This window comes from Catharus ustulatus, chromosome 12 (assembly GCF_009819885.2).
Source record: "Catharus ustulatus isolate bCatUst1 chromosome 12, bCatUst1.pri.v2, whole genome shotgun sequence".
In the NCBI taxonomy this organism is placed as follows: domain Eukaryota; kingdom Metazoa; phylum Chordata; class Aves; order Passeriformes; family Turdidae; genus Catharus; species Catharus ustulatus.
This window is the reverse complement of record NC_046232.1, coordinates 6559232-6575572: the sequence shown is the minus strand read 5'-3', so window position 1 is coordinate 6575572 and position 16341 is coordinate 6559232. Positions and strand designations below refer to the sequence as shown.

The following is a 16341-nucleotide window of genomic DNA, read 5'->3' as shown; positions in this document are numbered from 1 at the left end:
ACATACTACCAGCAGGCTGACATAGATGACATTTTAAATAGAAAAACTGTTTATCTTTAATTCATGTAGTTCACCAATCACTCTGATGCTGAGTCAAAAATTCAGCAAAAAGTAGGAGTACACAAGGTATAGAAATTCAATGCCAATTTCTAGTGCTGCCTCTGTCAGAATTTAGAAATAAGATCCACATCTCAGGATTTCAGCAGCAGTTGTTGAAACTATACTATGCAAGAATGCCCCTGAAGAGGAAACATCACTTGAACTGAAAGCCACAACTATTTAAAACGTAACTTATTGTGCAAGAAGACAATGACAGACAACGCTGTACTGATCTGACAAACATTTTTAATACTGTAGGACACTTCATCCTTTTAAACTATAGCTTAAATACAAATTTGTTGTTCAGAAAAGTAGGGGAGGAAATGCTTAGATCAGAGGCCCATTTAACTCAGTACTGTGTTTCTGACTGAGTTGAAGAAGCAAAACTTTAGGAAACAAGTTAAGAACCAGGACACACTCAAGAGATATCCAGGAACCTTCTGCTTACAGCTAATCACTAATTCAGCTAAACACCATATTGCAGTTGTTTTTCATACCCACTACTGGACTTAATCTCCATGAATACAATTAATACATTTTTTAGCATATTTTTAATCTTGGCTTCCAAAAGACTGCACATTTTATGTTGAAAAAGTGCTTCTCTTTGCTCTGTTCATACATGCAGCCTGACCATTTCACTATGTCTCCCAAATTTTCCTTTGTGATAAATGAAGAATGATCATTCTGTATTCTCCTTCACCATACTATGATGTCTGATTTGCAATTCCTAGCACAATCCACTTCCAGGATCTCTTTCTGAAATTCAGCAGTCCTAATCTCTTTCGTTTCTTTTTGTAAGGAATTCCTCATTCTCAGCACCTTTTCCACTCCTACATTCTTACACAAGTGTGCAGTGCTGCATACCATACTCCAAATATGAATTAATGATGGAATTTCACAGTAATAATGATTATAATGCTTGGTGACAGTATATACCTTTTAGCCAGCTACATCATTAACCTGTTATAGCCTCAGCCAATGTTACTAAGTATTCTGTAGATACTAAGCATGCTATAGCAATCCAAATTCAAAACTGAAAAGGGATACAAGGCAATGGCAAGCTTTAAACCTGGAGATATCTAAAGCAAGTCAGACATTTCTGGTATTTCTTTCCATTTCAGTTTAGATACAATAATGTTATTAGATTTCATAGATTTAATTTTTAACATATTATCCAGTAATTCTTTTTTCTGGGTAAATGCCCAGAATGGAAATGGACTCACGAACAAATTAACTACATCATATTCCTAAATATACATCTGAAAGGGATATAACACACATAAATGTATGTTTCTCAGAGCTTTATGGTATTACTTTCACCCAAAGGCAAAGAAATTGTATCCAGAAGAACATTTTATCACCTGCTCAGAAAATTGCTACCAGTGGTATTCACTGAGTTAACCCATATTCATTTACCAGATGCAAAGTGGAATTAACAGAAGCAAGCATGTCTTACTTTCAGCTGCCTCTAACCTCTTTGTCCTCTGCTTCCCAGAGCAAAGAGCCCCTGTAAATGCTGTTAATATTCCCCAAAACCTTTTAGGCTTTAGGTGTTTGTTCATTGTCTCTTCCATGGTCCTTCTCATTACCCCACACGATACCCACGCTATGACACCAAACTGTCCCCATTGTTACTAAAGGAGTATCAAACACTTGGAAGACATGACTCCTTATTTATTCCATTACTCCAGGGTTGCACTTTCTTTATCTTACAGTTCTGACTAATTAAAGATTTCACTAGAGCACAGCCTGTCACAAAGGATATGTGTAAAAGCATGCAGCTTTTACCACAGCCAGGCTTAGACTGACTGAGGATTCAAAACATCAGTAAAACAGTATATTGATACTCTTCAAAATGCATATGTCATACCTGGGATGAGATGAACACTATTCTTCATGGACATTCACCTTTCATTAATATAACTGATCAATGATCAAGCCACAAGGTAAGAGTTGGACTTCACATTCATAAAATTTCAAGAGTGAAAAAACAAAACCAGTCAAGACTCCCAGAATGAGACCTGAAGTGCTGCTCAGGGCACAGCATGCTGAGTTTTGAATGGGCTGAGGAAATGATAGTTTAGGTTCAGAACCTGTTCAAGTGTAACATTATTGTATTTCCCTGCTAGTGTTGTAAACACATCTATGGTACCCCTTTAATTCTTTCACCAATCTAAGCATCTTAAAGGAATATTCTTCCAGCATCAGCTCAGTTGGTTTCCAATAAAGTGCTTACCTATATAGCTATGACAATTTCCCAGCAGCAAAGCTTTACAGTCCATTTTATATGTACATTTGAAAGAACCATATTTTTTATCCCTCTTATAAGAAACATGTGGGACATTGATGGTTTGATAAAAAACAAACTACCACCCCCACCCCCCAAAAAAACCCCAAAAAACTAACTTGCAGATAGCTCCTCAAGGCTAGCAGAAAATGGAGTAGAGGCCAAACAAAACATCATGACACAATGTGTACATGTCTGCCTGGTTCGTATGCTCAGCTATTTTAATCCTTCAGTGCATTTTGGAAGCCTTTAATCAGAGAAGTAGTAAACCATTTGAATTTTGCAGTACGCGGTAAGTGTAAATATTACCAGCTTAAACGATTTGTGTTTCCGTTCTTTGTATAAAATCTCTGAACATCTGTGCCTGTGAAGATTAAAGGGCTAAAAAGCCTGGAAAATAGAAGACCTTTGTATTCACAAATCACTGAAGGGAGTTACAGTGCCTGGACAGCTTAACTGCCCCTTCAACCAACTCTGACCACATCTGAAGAAACCTTATGGTTATTTGAATAGTCTAGAAAGTAAACAGTTCTGAAAAAGGTTCAGAACTATTTTTGTGCCAACAAAGCTTGAAGCTTTCCCCAAGTTTGGCTAATTTTTTCACACCAAGACCACCTCCATTGCACTCTGGGAGATTAGTGTTTTAAGGAAGAAGTTATTTTCCACTCTTCTGTGAGACCATTAAGTGCTTTCAGGTTACAGACAGCTCACTCCTGATCTCACTTCTGCCACTTGTATACAACCATTCCTTATCCATGGTAGGACTGCTTCTCATTTACAGTAAGGTAAAGATGATAGCAATCAGGCCCTCACTAAATCACAAATTAGGCTTTATTTTTAGAAGTATTCCCTCACCATTCACTATCATTTGTGGCCTAGGTCACTAAGCTTATACTACCCTTGGCCTCCTCCAGGTGAGCCATCTACGACTGTGACCAAGTTGTTGCCATTCTATTTATTTCTACACTTAGAAAGATTCTTTGAGATCCAGATGTGGTAGAAATACACATTTTATGTAATTGTCATAACACCTGTCCAGATCTCTCGGTGAGTCATTTACCCATCACTTCAAAAGCAGAGAGGACAAGCTATCATAAAACAGCAAGCAACATTCCCTAACTGAAGAACTCATCTGTGAATCCAAAAAGCTTCTCATCTTTGCCATCCCTCTCATCCAAAGTTCGGACAGAACTAGCATGCAGAACTGCTCTGAAGGAAGATGAGAAACTTATCTATGACCCTGTAAGATCACCTGCACTGGAATGCAACTGGAACTGCGATCTTTTCATCTTTTCTTCCAGAAAAATGAAAAACTCCTGCTCTGAGCTTAAGGAAGTCTGTATTTTTTACTCTAAAGATTAAAATAAAAGTTCAGAGGTCCCTGATAAAGCAGATTTAAAACAACAAAAACATGGCCTCGATTTTTCAAAGAATATATTCACATAAAATAATGTATCCTTTCCCCAAACAAAGATGAATTTTATTTCCTAACCACTTTAATCCACAACATCAAGGACAGGGAATTAGTAACAACACAGATAGCAAGAAAATTCTTTCAGCTGTTGTTCTCAATATTCTGCTGTACTAAAAGGCTAATTTTAAAGGAAAAGTCTTGTTGTGGTCTAAATCATGTCTCCTGTTTCTTAAAAATTGCTGCAATTAGAATAGCAACATCATTAGCTAGAAAGACTCTGTTTTACCAAAGGTTATGAAAGGAGCAGATGTATATCTCTACAGTTGAAGTCAAGCATCTGTGCTAAAGGCAAGCAGATATACTGCCCAGTGAAAAACTGCAAGAGAAATATGGACTCCCTTGCAGTTGGAAGTGTCTTATATGAGTGATGCATATGAAAATACAGTCATAATAATGGACAGCAGTTATTCTATAAACAAAAACATTACCAGGAAAGAAGGGGTGACACCTGTAACTATTTGTTGCAAAGGAACAGCAGCTGTGCAAATACACAGTGACTTAGCCAGTGCAATCCAGTTTAGTTACACAGCTCAGCCAGACAGACCCTGGTGACCTTGCAGTGGCTCTGCCAGCAAGAGCTGAGTTCCAGCTCTGCAAATCCTGACAAGTTACACACTTGAGTCACTGCTGACTGTGGGGCAGAGCTTCACCCTGCCTGCTCTGCAAGGAAGAACACAGCCCTCCCTTCCAAGCCTCTGTTTGGAGCTTGTTTAAAAGGAAGGAGATGTCCAGCTGTGGTGGAGGTCCCAGGGTGCTCCTCACAACTGTTAGGCTTTAGTCCTGGTGCCTGGCCAAAGCCAAGCTTAGATAGTAACTGCTTTGTCTTACTCCAGTTTCCTCCAGAGTTTCAAGGATGTATGTTGGATATATATGTTTCATGCTTCACACTGTACTCTCTTAGAGTGAGTCCAAGTAGCTGAACTCCTCAAACTGCTCACCATGACCAAATGAGAGATCTTGGCCACCTTTTACTTCCTCCTGTTCCACTCTTTCCCCTCAGCTCTTGCTTCTGATTTTGGATGCTGTTCCTTATTTCTCTTGACTTAGCAGTGATGACCCCTCCACAAGAGAGAGGGGAAAAAACAGCTAAAAACTACCAAACCAACAAACCCCAACACACATCCCAAAGCACATTAATCTTGACATTCTGTGAGGAGTATAGTCACATTGACTTGATAAATAGTTGCTTTTCCTAGAAACATTGTGTGTCTGACAGAGATAACATCAAGTTTATTTCTTCTTTAATTTTGAGCCAGCAGAAAGAAATTACACTGAGCCCAAAGAAGCTTAAAATTATTTAACAGTATAGTACTACCCCAATGAAATATTTGTAAAAATAAATACTAACACTGCTTCCATACAGTAAAAATCAGTTTGTTAAGACAGTGCACATCCATTGAACTCACCACTTATCTACAGCTGAGCTACATAAATTCAAAGCAATTCTGTTGCTTCAACACTCATATTTAGTGCCATAACAGAAGCAAGATGTTAAAACAAAGCAATAATAATGTCAGAAATTTTATTTGGACAAACTCTGCTACTGTTTACCAGATTTGCTAAAATGAGTAAGGCATAAATGTAACTACAGCTTACTTTCTTAATACAGAAACATATGATTAGTTTAAAATCCACTTAGGAGTAACTTCTGGAAAATTGGGAATACAGACTTCAGCAGTTGTCTAAGAGAAGGAACTGTTTACAGTTTAACCTTCAGTTCACCACAGTATGACACTTATCAGATAAGGTTAAATTTCAATAAAATAAGCAGAGGGAGGGAGAACACAGAGCTTGACTGCCTCATGAGCAGCAGCAGGACTGTTCATATGTCCAGTAGTGAGGACAATGCAAGTTAATTGTTCAAATAGTAAGCAAGATTTCAGTTTATCCAGCTGCAGAGACCTTGGATGATTTTAAAAGGCAAGTGGCAATTATTTTGTTTCACATAATATTTCCCCCCTTTTATCCTATTATTGATGAGTGTTTTGGTCTTATAGAGTACAATTGATGTTACATATTATATACCATGCATGAGAAATAAATAAGTTAGATTATTTTTAAAAAGCTGCAAGAGACCTCCAGCCAACACTGCAACTCCTGTCTTCAGCAAAAACCCAAAAAGTCTTTTGCATAAGAATTTTTTATTTCTATCTAATGAACATACCACATTTAATGTATTTACATTACTGTACAAACATGTGCCATTTACAGAGATAGGATTAACAGAGTAGTGTCCTAAACTCAGATATAGGAACATATAAAGATGGGGTTTATTTTCAGTTTTTGTGCACTTCTGACAGCAGAGACAGTGTTGATTAAAGTAAAGAAGCTCAAAAGCTACTTCTATATAAAACACAGGTAGCCATGTATTTCTGGAACTAGAAAGTCTGTATTGGTCTGTGCTGACTTCTTATGTCTGACAAGCTTCCAAGACTTCCACTCAAAAATAATAACATCTAAAAGCAGAAAGCATTGCCCAATCAAACCTTTTCCCACAGCTTTACCACTTGGTTTTGTCATTTCCCCAAGTCTTAATTCCAATATGTGTACTTCTGTGCTATGGAAGTAATTTGGCTCATTCTTCTAGCTATCAGTCTCATGCTGTTATGCCAGAAACAGATTTTTGTGTGTGCATCTGAGGAAGCAACCTGCTGAGTTGTGCTCTTCCAGATTTTGTTGATGAAATTTGCCTTAAAATTAAAAAAAGCAAACAAAAAATTGCTGCTCGATAAGGTCAACTTCTTTCCTCATGTCAAGCTCCTAAAGTCACTAAGTCAAGAGTAGCCAAGTGGTTCTTTAAACACTTTAATACACTGAAGCAAAATAATAAAACTCCTACAAATAAGAGCAAACTACAGATTTTTGTTGAAAACTCTACACTGTGTGAGCCTGTGAAACTAGTGTAATTTTAAACATGGATTTCAAAAAATAGAAGATATAAAAGATTAAAAACTACCAAAATTTAAAAAAATAGTATCTTGCCATGTTTCTAAGCGTACTCGAGTCCCAAAAGAACAACATCTCAACTAAACTGTAGATGCCTAGACTTACAACTGGATTTCCATCAACTGCTCTGGGGATTGTTCTGGGTTTTACCTAATTTTCCCAAAACTTTTAGTGTAAGGAAGTAATCTAGACTATTTGGAAATATTTAAATTAATTACTCAGCCAAATACCCAAATCCAGTTCTCTGGTTTTATTTCCCTGTCTATAGAGGCAAAATAACCCAGTGCAGGGTCCAGAAGACAGATTCCATACTCCAATACTGCAGGTTCAAACATCAAGTTATGCTTAGTTTAATGCAAAATCAACACACAGTAAGAATTGGGGTATGATCTAATGTTTCATTAGACTTCAGCTCCAGTTATTTGATTCCCATACTGTACCTTTGAGTGAGTATGTAAAAGTTAGCAAACACCACTTTCATTACTCATTATTTTGTTAAAATATTCATCAAATCCCTCATCATCCTCCTCTCCCTTTGCTTCTTTCTGCACACCTGACCTCCTCTCTTATAGAAAGAACCCTGCCAAACAGCAGAGACATCTATCCAGAAATACACGGGAGATGTCAGCAAATATATGTTGGGGTTACTGCAGGAAAAGAATAGAAAGAAGTACCAGAGCTAGAAAGTTCAGATCACACACTCAGAAACATGTCTGAGTCAGCCTTCAGAGTTACTAACAGCCCCTCTTGTCTGGAGCTTATAGGTGGGGCAGAAGGTTTGTGAAAAGTATAATAAATACAGATTGCCAGTCTAAACACAGTTTGGCCTTAATAGAATCCTCTCCCTTAGGGTAAGAGCTGAGAATGACAGCCAGCCTTGGGGCCCCCCGTGTGAGATTGTCACTAGGAAACCTGTGCCTTGTTCTCAGTAAAAGGAATGTCTCTAAGGTGGTTACCATGCCCTTAAGTCCCTTTAACTAGTACAGAACACACTCCAGACCCGTGGCATTTCTCATTCAATTGAAAACAAAGAATCTGATTTTATCTAAATTAATTCCGGGGCTTCCCAGAATGAAGCAATTGTTTCTCTGAGTTACTCTATTTTAGTTAGTAGATTTATTCCCCCTAAGGCTATTTGGAAGCTGGACTGAAGCATCTCTCTGCTGTCACTGTTACAAAAGAATGTCTAATCATACAGAGTACTGAAACCAGAGCAGCAGCATGACCATCTCAACTGCACAACAAAAGAGAAGAGATGTAAGATAGCAAAAATACTAAATCGTCCTGCAGTTAGAATAGAGCCCTTGGACAGCTTGCTGCAGACTGGACTGTGCCAGTTTCAGACTGAATCATTACTGACCTCATTGAACTTTTTACAAATAGGCTGCACAAGGAGTTAACAGGACTTCTGTGTTCTTCTGGAACTCTGACAATCAGACAGTTTCAGGTTTCCAGTCCCTACCTATGAGGCTGTTGTCTAAATAACTTTTTACTCTAAAGACAGTGGCACACGCACATTAAAAACAGCAAACCCTGCAAACTTCCTTTTTATCTGCTTTTAACAGTACCGTTTTCAAAAAATACATATCTTGGATTATTATTTAAAACTCTATAGTAAAAAGAAAACTTGTTTTTAAACAGGTTATTTGATACTTTCAATAACTGGTTGTGTTTGAATGTCAATAGATATGAGATACAAACACATATTAAGATATGAGAACAACATTGATAAGAAGTGAAGGTGATGAAAGTGTGAAGAGACAGAACAGCATTCAAGAGGTCTTGCCCCAGGTCTGTGGCAGAATTAGCAACACCTGCACATTGTTCCTGATAAACATTTGTCTGACATATTCACAGAGATCTGCATGATGGAAATTCTAAATATTATTCAGTCAATATCATCTTTACATCCTTACTGTAGTAAGTTTTTATAATGTCAAACCTAACTTTTCTTTGCCTCAGCTTTAATCTATTTCTTCTCATCTGCTCCACCAAACAGAAAAAACCAACCTTCTTTTTAATACTTCAAAAGTATTTAAAGACTATACCTGCCTCCAGCATCAGTCTTACAATCTTTAGAATAAACAATATTAATTAATTCAAACTTCCTTCAGAAGTAAGATTTTAAAATCTCTAAAGGATAATCCCTGCTGCTTTCTGTTTCTCTCCAAACTGTCCACTATTTTCCTGAAAAGCAGTGCAAAATCCCAAGGATTCCAGCCAAGATCTCCCTAATGCTGAGCAGGATGGAAAGTGCAGGCTGAAAGCCTTAGAGATGCCAATGTCTAGGATGAGTGAACCATGCACGAGAGCACAACAGGAAATTCCAGACGTTTCCAGCTCCAATCTCTAGCAATTTGAATAGCAACAGAGTGGTTTGGGTCCAGCTTCTGTTTCAGACATTTCTATCTCTGCAAGAGAAAGAGCTGCCTATGAGCAACTGGGTGGTTCTCTACTCATTCCATGTCTGCTCTCACTCAGGAATTCTTTTTTCCATGTCTTACATGAAGAAAATGCTCCATTTGTGACCTATAATACTCCGTACAATTACTCAGTTAATTAACCCTAATGAGCCTCTTTCAACCACGTATATATTTATTTAAAAAAAAAAATACCCTCATATACGCAAACAGGACTTCATCCAGATTGCATTGCTTTACACATCTTAGCCCAATGTTTTCACTTTTACCTTTCAGTACACAAAGTCTGAATGCTTCTAATGCTTACCTTTCTGTGTTCAATTGACGGCTGTGGGATGACAAACTGAAATCCCAGCACTGCTAGGGAACTGAGAAGTCTGAAAAGGCAAACAGTGAAACAGAACAGATAATTACCACTAATACAAACCACACATCTACAACATCTTACAGGGCTTCACACTGCAAGAAAATGTTTGAATACCATTGCTAACCAAAGCAAACTCAATAAACTGTCATGAAATGTTCTTACAAGATTCTGTTCACAGCAGAATGTACAGTAATTTCATGACTATAAGGCGCACGCTTTTGACTAAAATTTTGGCCCAAACCCGGAAGTGCACCTTATATGAACCAGGTTCATACATAGATTTGTCTAGCTATAAAGCAAAAGTGAACCAAATAGAATCCATTGATAGTATTTCACATAAATTCATGTTTAAATTTAAAAATTCCTGGCAGTCCATACTTTAACACCTCAGCATTCGGTGTCAAACTGACATATGCTTTGCAAGTTTTCTAAAGTGCTAAGTAAGAATTCACCCATCTGTGGACCATATCTGCTTCTAGCTCTGGCTCCTCATTTTACAGATGAACACTCCACCTCCAGCACACAGGAAGCAGAAAATAGGTCCTTCCCCAGCTGCCTAACACTTGTAAAAATTGAATAACCTAATGGGCACAGAAGATGGAAAGCAGCAAACACAACCCACCAGAGACTCAGGATAAGCAGCCAAGCATGACCCCAGTCCCCACATCTTCAGTCTGAAAGGAGTCATAATGGGAACCAAGCCCAAACAAACTGTTCTGTCAAGCCTCACCACTGCAGTGACTCCTAGGAGCCTGTTACAGCTTAGGCACAGTTAGCTGAGTCTTTTGTTTGCTATAATTTGCAACAGAGACTGGCTTGTCTCCTTCTAACAAGCCCTTTCACCAGAAAACATGGACAGGTATGGCAAATGGGATCAAGGTATCTTTATTTGTACCAAGAGTTTGACTTTTCAGTCACAAAGAGTATGTTTCAGACCCACTATAAGGGGGAAAGCTGCTACTTATTTGCTGAATTTCAATGCAGAAAGTAAAACTGATGGATTTGGGTACAAAATACATCTGCAAACTAATGTGCCAGACAAAATCCAGCTGCATTTCCTATTTCACAGCTCCTTCCTTTGCTCCCTCTATCCAGTAACCCTTCAAATATTTCTTATTGTTTCAGGTATTTTCTGAGACAGACTTCCTAAAGAGAAAGGTGGGGGTTTTTTTAATACTAAGCATTTAATTACCACCAATACAAGTGTTCTTCTGCTAAGGAGAATGTTTATCTTGTGTTTTCTGGTTTGTTTGTGCTAATATACTGCAGAAGGAACCATTAGGTCAGTACTGATTGCACATGGCCAATCATCACCTCATCATCTATGCCCCCCTCTATCAAAGCAATAAACCAGTTAAAGGTTAGAAAAAGTCATTAGTTTTTTACTGCCATATCAATTTAGGAAAAATAAAAATAAGCCCTTTAAAAAAGTATGTTAGAAGGAAGTCTGGTATTTCACAAAGCTATCATTTTTGATAAAACAAAATATAGAGGAAAAAATCAGCCGGTGTAAGATGCTATAAAGAAATCAAAGCAAGAGTCAAAACATGCAGTTCAGAACAGGGCCCAATCACACAGTGGTACATGAAAGCTAAAGGCACAAATAAATAAACTGATCTGCAAATCACACCTGAAATCAAAGGCAGAAACAGAACTCAGACCTTCAAACTGCAAAATTACAGCATCAAGTCTGTCTTCAGCTCACCTGCCTATCTCTTGTCTAAGCGTTTAAGTGATCTCCCAACTCTTCTCAATGAAAAATGACAAGCATCTAAGTAAGTGGAGTGTCTGACAGGCCCAGCCTACATCCTCTGCAAATTATATTTAACTTCCTTCTCAGAACCTTCCTACCCACCCCTGCTCCCTTATGGCTTCTGCTCCCTATAATCCCTCAGAGCATGTGAAAGAAAGTTCAGACTTTCCACAAGGAAATGAATGCTTTCATCCTCAACAGGACAGGATTTTTCTGATCAGTCTGACAGTCTACAGATTTCCATGTGTAAATTCTTCTGAAATCGTGCACAAGGTTGTGAGTTCTGAGCTGAATGAGAACTGTAATCTTCAAAGCAAATTACTTACCAGATTAAAGTTTTCAATTCTAAAATGCAAACTTTTAGTGTGTGATTTCTCCGTGCCAGGCTTTTCCTGACCATGCTTTAAGGAGGTTGCACTGCATTCACCATCTGTATATATATGGCTCAAGGACAATAAAGATATATTTTAAATTTGCTTCTGTATCTGCAATTGGATCTGTCAGAAACAATGGTATCAAGCTACTATTTCAAACACACAGGAAATTTGCCAGGAATATTTAAGCTATCCTGAGGTAAGCCCCTGGCTTTAAATCAGTGTGTGGCAATTTAAATTTTTTTATGTTATTTCCCTCAGCAGCTTGCTCTGGCTAACTTCTCTGGACCAGGCTTTTTTATTTGTCATGCGTGACTACCTTTAAGCCTCCCAAGCTACAAGAATAGGCTTCTCCAATTTCAGTGGGTTTGGTTCAGGTGTTCTCACAGTGCAGAAAAGCTAAAAAGAACAAATGCTTCTCAAAATAATGCAAAACTTTTCAAGTACACCTGAACAGGTGAGGTACCAATTGCAGCTGATGGTTGTGTAACTCAGGCCTCTAAGAACTTTGCTGGTATAGCCCCTGGTCTCCTGTTTGAAGGAAACTCAGACTCTAAACTGTCTCACTTTCTTTTACTGGCAGCACCAATTGCCAGCAATATAAAAATATTAAATATAAATATAAATATAAATATAAATATAAATAGAAATAGAAATAGAAATAGAAATAGAAATAGAAATAGAAATAGAAATAGAAATAGAAATAGAAATAGAAATAGAAATAGAAATAGAAATAGAAATAGAAATTAGAAATAGAAACAACTGGGGAAGAGGGGGATGCACAAGCACAATGCAAAGCAATATTAGGTCTGTTGAAGGAGGAGCATGAAAAATTTTGCAATTTAACATCTCATCTAGGAACATCTCTCAGAGCTCTTCCTAGTCAGTGCAGTGTTAGCTCTGCATAAATGAAGCTAGAGGGTACCAAAGCAGATCTCTCACATGTTGCTATTTCCTAGTAGCTGCATTTTATGGAGGAATATTAAGGCCAAGTATGGATTGTCCAGATAAAGGTGATCAGTACTGACTAGTGCAGTAAGGCTCTTGCCTCAGATTCCCAACTTTCTCCCATATCTGCTGAACAGCCCAAGTCAGGGACAGCTTGGGAGGAGCTGTGCAGGTCATCTTTCAACTGGAAAGATAACACTGGCCATCTGTGTGACAGATCCATTTTGATGCAAAATCTGCCCTGGCATATTAGTGGGTGCTGAAATTGCAATTCAAATATTGATATCTCAAACTCAGGAGAAGCAAGGCTGGAACAGAGGTGTTACAGTAACTCCATCCCAAAGAAACAGCACTCAGTTGTCATTCTTTGCAGGAGCTAGCCTGTGTTTGTGTGGCATCAGGGCTGCCTGTCTGCTCTGAATCTGCTCGCCCAAGGACAGGACAGAACCGGACAGACCAGCTTAGAAACAGATGAATGTTTCCTTTGTTAGGAAAACTGTTTGAAAGGTCTTTCCTATGTGTTTGCCCACTGGCAAACTGTTTCAGGAATGCATAAGACAAATCCATGAATGAATTGCAGCACAGGTACTAAAACATGTAAATCAGCAATTTAGGCCCAGTGACTGTAATTGCACAGCCTCATCAAAATCACAGGAACTTTCCAGTAATACAGACCATCACACTGGCACACAGTAACAGATGCTCTAAGCATGAACAAACTCTGAGAACTTTCTTTTTTCACTATCACTAAAGAATGCTATGTCTGGTATGCATATACTTGAGTATTTGGTCTTGGGACAAGATTTCTATTTACCCTCCTATGATACAGACACTTTTAACAGCAGAGCAAGAGAGCAGCAAATTGAAATTTACTGCAGTGTGTTAAGAGCATATTAAATAAGATTTTAAATGTTTTATTGCATCACTTACCTCAAAGAAACTATTAAACTGTCTACCATGATCTTTTAATGCAAGGTATCTTGAAGTGAAAAAGACCTCTTCACTGTGGTACAGCCCAATGACAATCACACACAAATCCTACAAAAAGCAAAGAGAAAAACAATTAACACTGCTTATTCAGTATTTTCCAGGATATGTATAAAACTGCTTACAGACCTACACTACTCATCTCTGCTTCAATTCTTGGGACTTTACAGCAATTCAAACTCAATATGCAGTGTATGCTACCAGAATAAACTGTAGGCACACCACTTTTTGCAACAGGATTTCAATATTACCAAAGTGCTCTGCAGAAATACTATGGGATGCAAAATCTTGGTTTGATTCCCAGGAAGGCAAATCTGATGCTAGACTTACTTGCCTTTTTAATTCCCATTCCTGGTATGTCACTTGTGTAACAATAAAGCAAGCAACCTCATTTAAAGTCTTGTGTTAATAAAATAGAACTGAAACTGGGTTACCAGTTTCTAATGTACAGTAACATTATTAACACATTCTGCATTTTGTGAGCAATCTGAGGATGACTCTGTGAGGGCCTATAGAGTTTGCAGAAAAAACCTGAAGAGCAGCATTATTTCCTCTACTACAGATGGAAAACCTACCCACAATGAAGTTAAATGCCTTGCTCCCAGTCAAGGAGGAAATCTGGAGTTAAAAAGCATTTTGAATATAAATTTAACTGATTTGTATTTCTAAGTACTATCAGTGCATCACGACTACTGTGAGCACACAGAAACCTTACCAGCCCTTGGGAGGATTACCCAATCACACTTCCATTTGTTTGCAAATAATCTCAAATGTTCAGACATCTGGGAAGTTCTTATTTTAGTAAATTTGTAATCATATATTGGGCATCTAAAATGCACCAGAATTTTCAGGCAGGAAAGAGATCCTTGCAGTAAGGAAATACAGCATGAATCAGAAGGACTGGTGGGAGAGTGGCAAGGAGGGAGGAAAAGAGGAAATAAAACACTCTTAAAACAGAACCTAAATCCATACATTTCAAAACTTGGTCAACCACTGTCTGTATCTTTCTCTTTACAAGTGGTTACGTGTTGAAATGCAGTGGAGTGAAGAGAAACAAGAGAACATTGCTGTTCACAGATAAAGAGCTCTCAATTTCTGTCAGACAGCCAGATAATCGAAAACTGCCTAAAATGGGACAGGACTGACAAGAACATAAGAAATGTGCAGTTAGATGAAGTACAGATCCTGCTGCTAGGAAAATGCAGATTGTTTGCAGCTAACTGGACAGACTAAATATTCCCCAGCCTCTCCTAAAAATCAAACAACAAATTTTGTTTAGGAAAACCCAAAATACTTGTAATACCTTCAAAAGAGAATTCCACATTGATTAATTATTTGATTACTTGTCTTTTAAATGGAAGTCATTAAAAGTTGAGTACTTGGGAAAGTATCACAACAAAGTTCTGTATGTAACAGCTTTGAATTAGTCCATTGGAAGAAAGCACCAAGGCTAAGCTAAACTTCATCCTCTCCTGCAGTTTCACAGTTGTCAGTAGATGATTTCTGAAACTTATTCACTGTTTTCACTACTTAACACTGTAAAATTGGCTTGTTATAAGATGGGAAACACTTCTGAAAACAGATTTTTAGTCTAGATCTCCTGCAACAGTTCACACCGTTTGAGATTTTAGCACATGCAGTAAAAGCTGCATTCCTTTAAACATTAGGGAAGTCCACACATCCAGCAGCACCACCAGGCATTTAGACAGATCCCCTGTCACAGGACTTTCTAATTCTGAACTGAGAAGGAAACAAACGTCTCTCTGCCAGCAACCTGACTCTTAATTACCAGGCATACCGAGGCAGTAATTGTTTATATCACTTACTGAGGATGGAGAATCTGCCTGTAACACAGATTGCAAACAACACGGTTTCAAGTTCTTATCATCTTGGTTTTTTTCCAGATCCACTCACTTTCAGATTTTTCACTCCACAACAATCTTTTCATCCAACAACCTTGTATGGAGTGACATAGTCTTTAAAGAACACTGCTACAGGATACAAAAACACTGAAAAAGCAATGTACACTCCACTAATCCCTTCTATAAACTGCATCTTGTTTGAAAAACAGGAAAGATAATATGATAGATCTGGTTTTGCAAAGAAACAAGAGAAGGACCCGGAGCATTTCTGGAGACTGTTCTTAGAAACAGTGCCTGCAGTCCTTGCATATGTTTTCAATTTTTTTCAGTTCACTTGTATCTTCATTGTCAATGGCAGGCTGCACTACTAACTCTACTTTCAACTGCATTTCAATGTCTTTTTCAAAACACCTCTTACCACAACTCATAGATGCATTTCTTTTGAAGTATCATTTCTAGCACATAGTGTAAAAACTGCTAAATATTTAAGTGACTTTAATTGCTTCTTTTCCAGATTATTTAGGAGCTCAGGTGCTTACAGCCTACTGAAAGGCATGTCATTTTGGCAGTGGTGTCTTTGATATGAAAATGTGCAAATGTGACAATCATTTTCCCTCCAGAAGATCCAGGGCAAAATGAATACCTGAAATGGCTACACAGTTAACACTGGGATTGAATAACACGAATTTGGCAGGGAAACTTTCAAAAGCCTGATGAGGTGTACTTGTGCTCAATAAGTCTTGCATTGTAAAAGTCAAATTGCCTTCCCAGAAGGGGCTGAAAAGCACTATAGACCTTTATAGCAAAAAACTCTCTAGTAACCC

At 38.0% G+C, this 16341-nt stretch overlaps 1 protein-coding gene across 5 annotated transcripts in view; it reads right to left on the bottom strand.

Annotated features, from left to right (window-relative positions):
• THSD4 (thrombospondin type 1 domain containing 4) overlaps positions 1–16341 on the bottom strand; it is a 264552-nt gene that overhangs the window by 208973 nt on the left and 39238 nt on the right. For all 5 annotated transcript variants that reach the window (XM_033070905.2, XM_033070906.2, XM_033070903.1 and 2 more), the window contains 2 exons: positions 13599–13706; positions 9534–9603 (listed from right to left, as the gene is read on the bottom strand). In XM_033070905.2, coding sequence (XP_032926796.1) covers positions 9534–9603; positions 13599–13627 — 99 coding nt within the window. In that variant the 5' untranslated portion in view covers positions 13628–13706. The remainder of the gene's footprint in view (positions 1–9533; positions 9604–13598; positions 13707–16341) is intronic.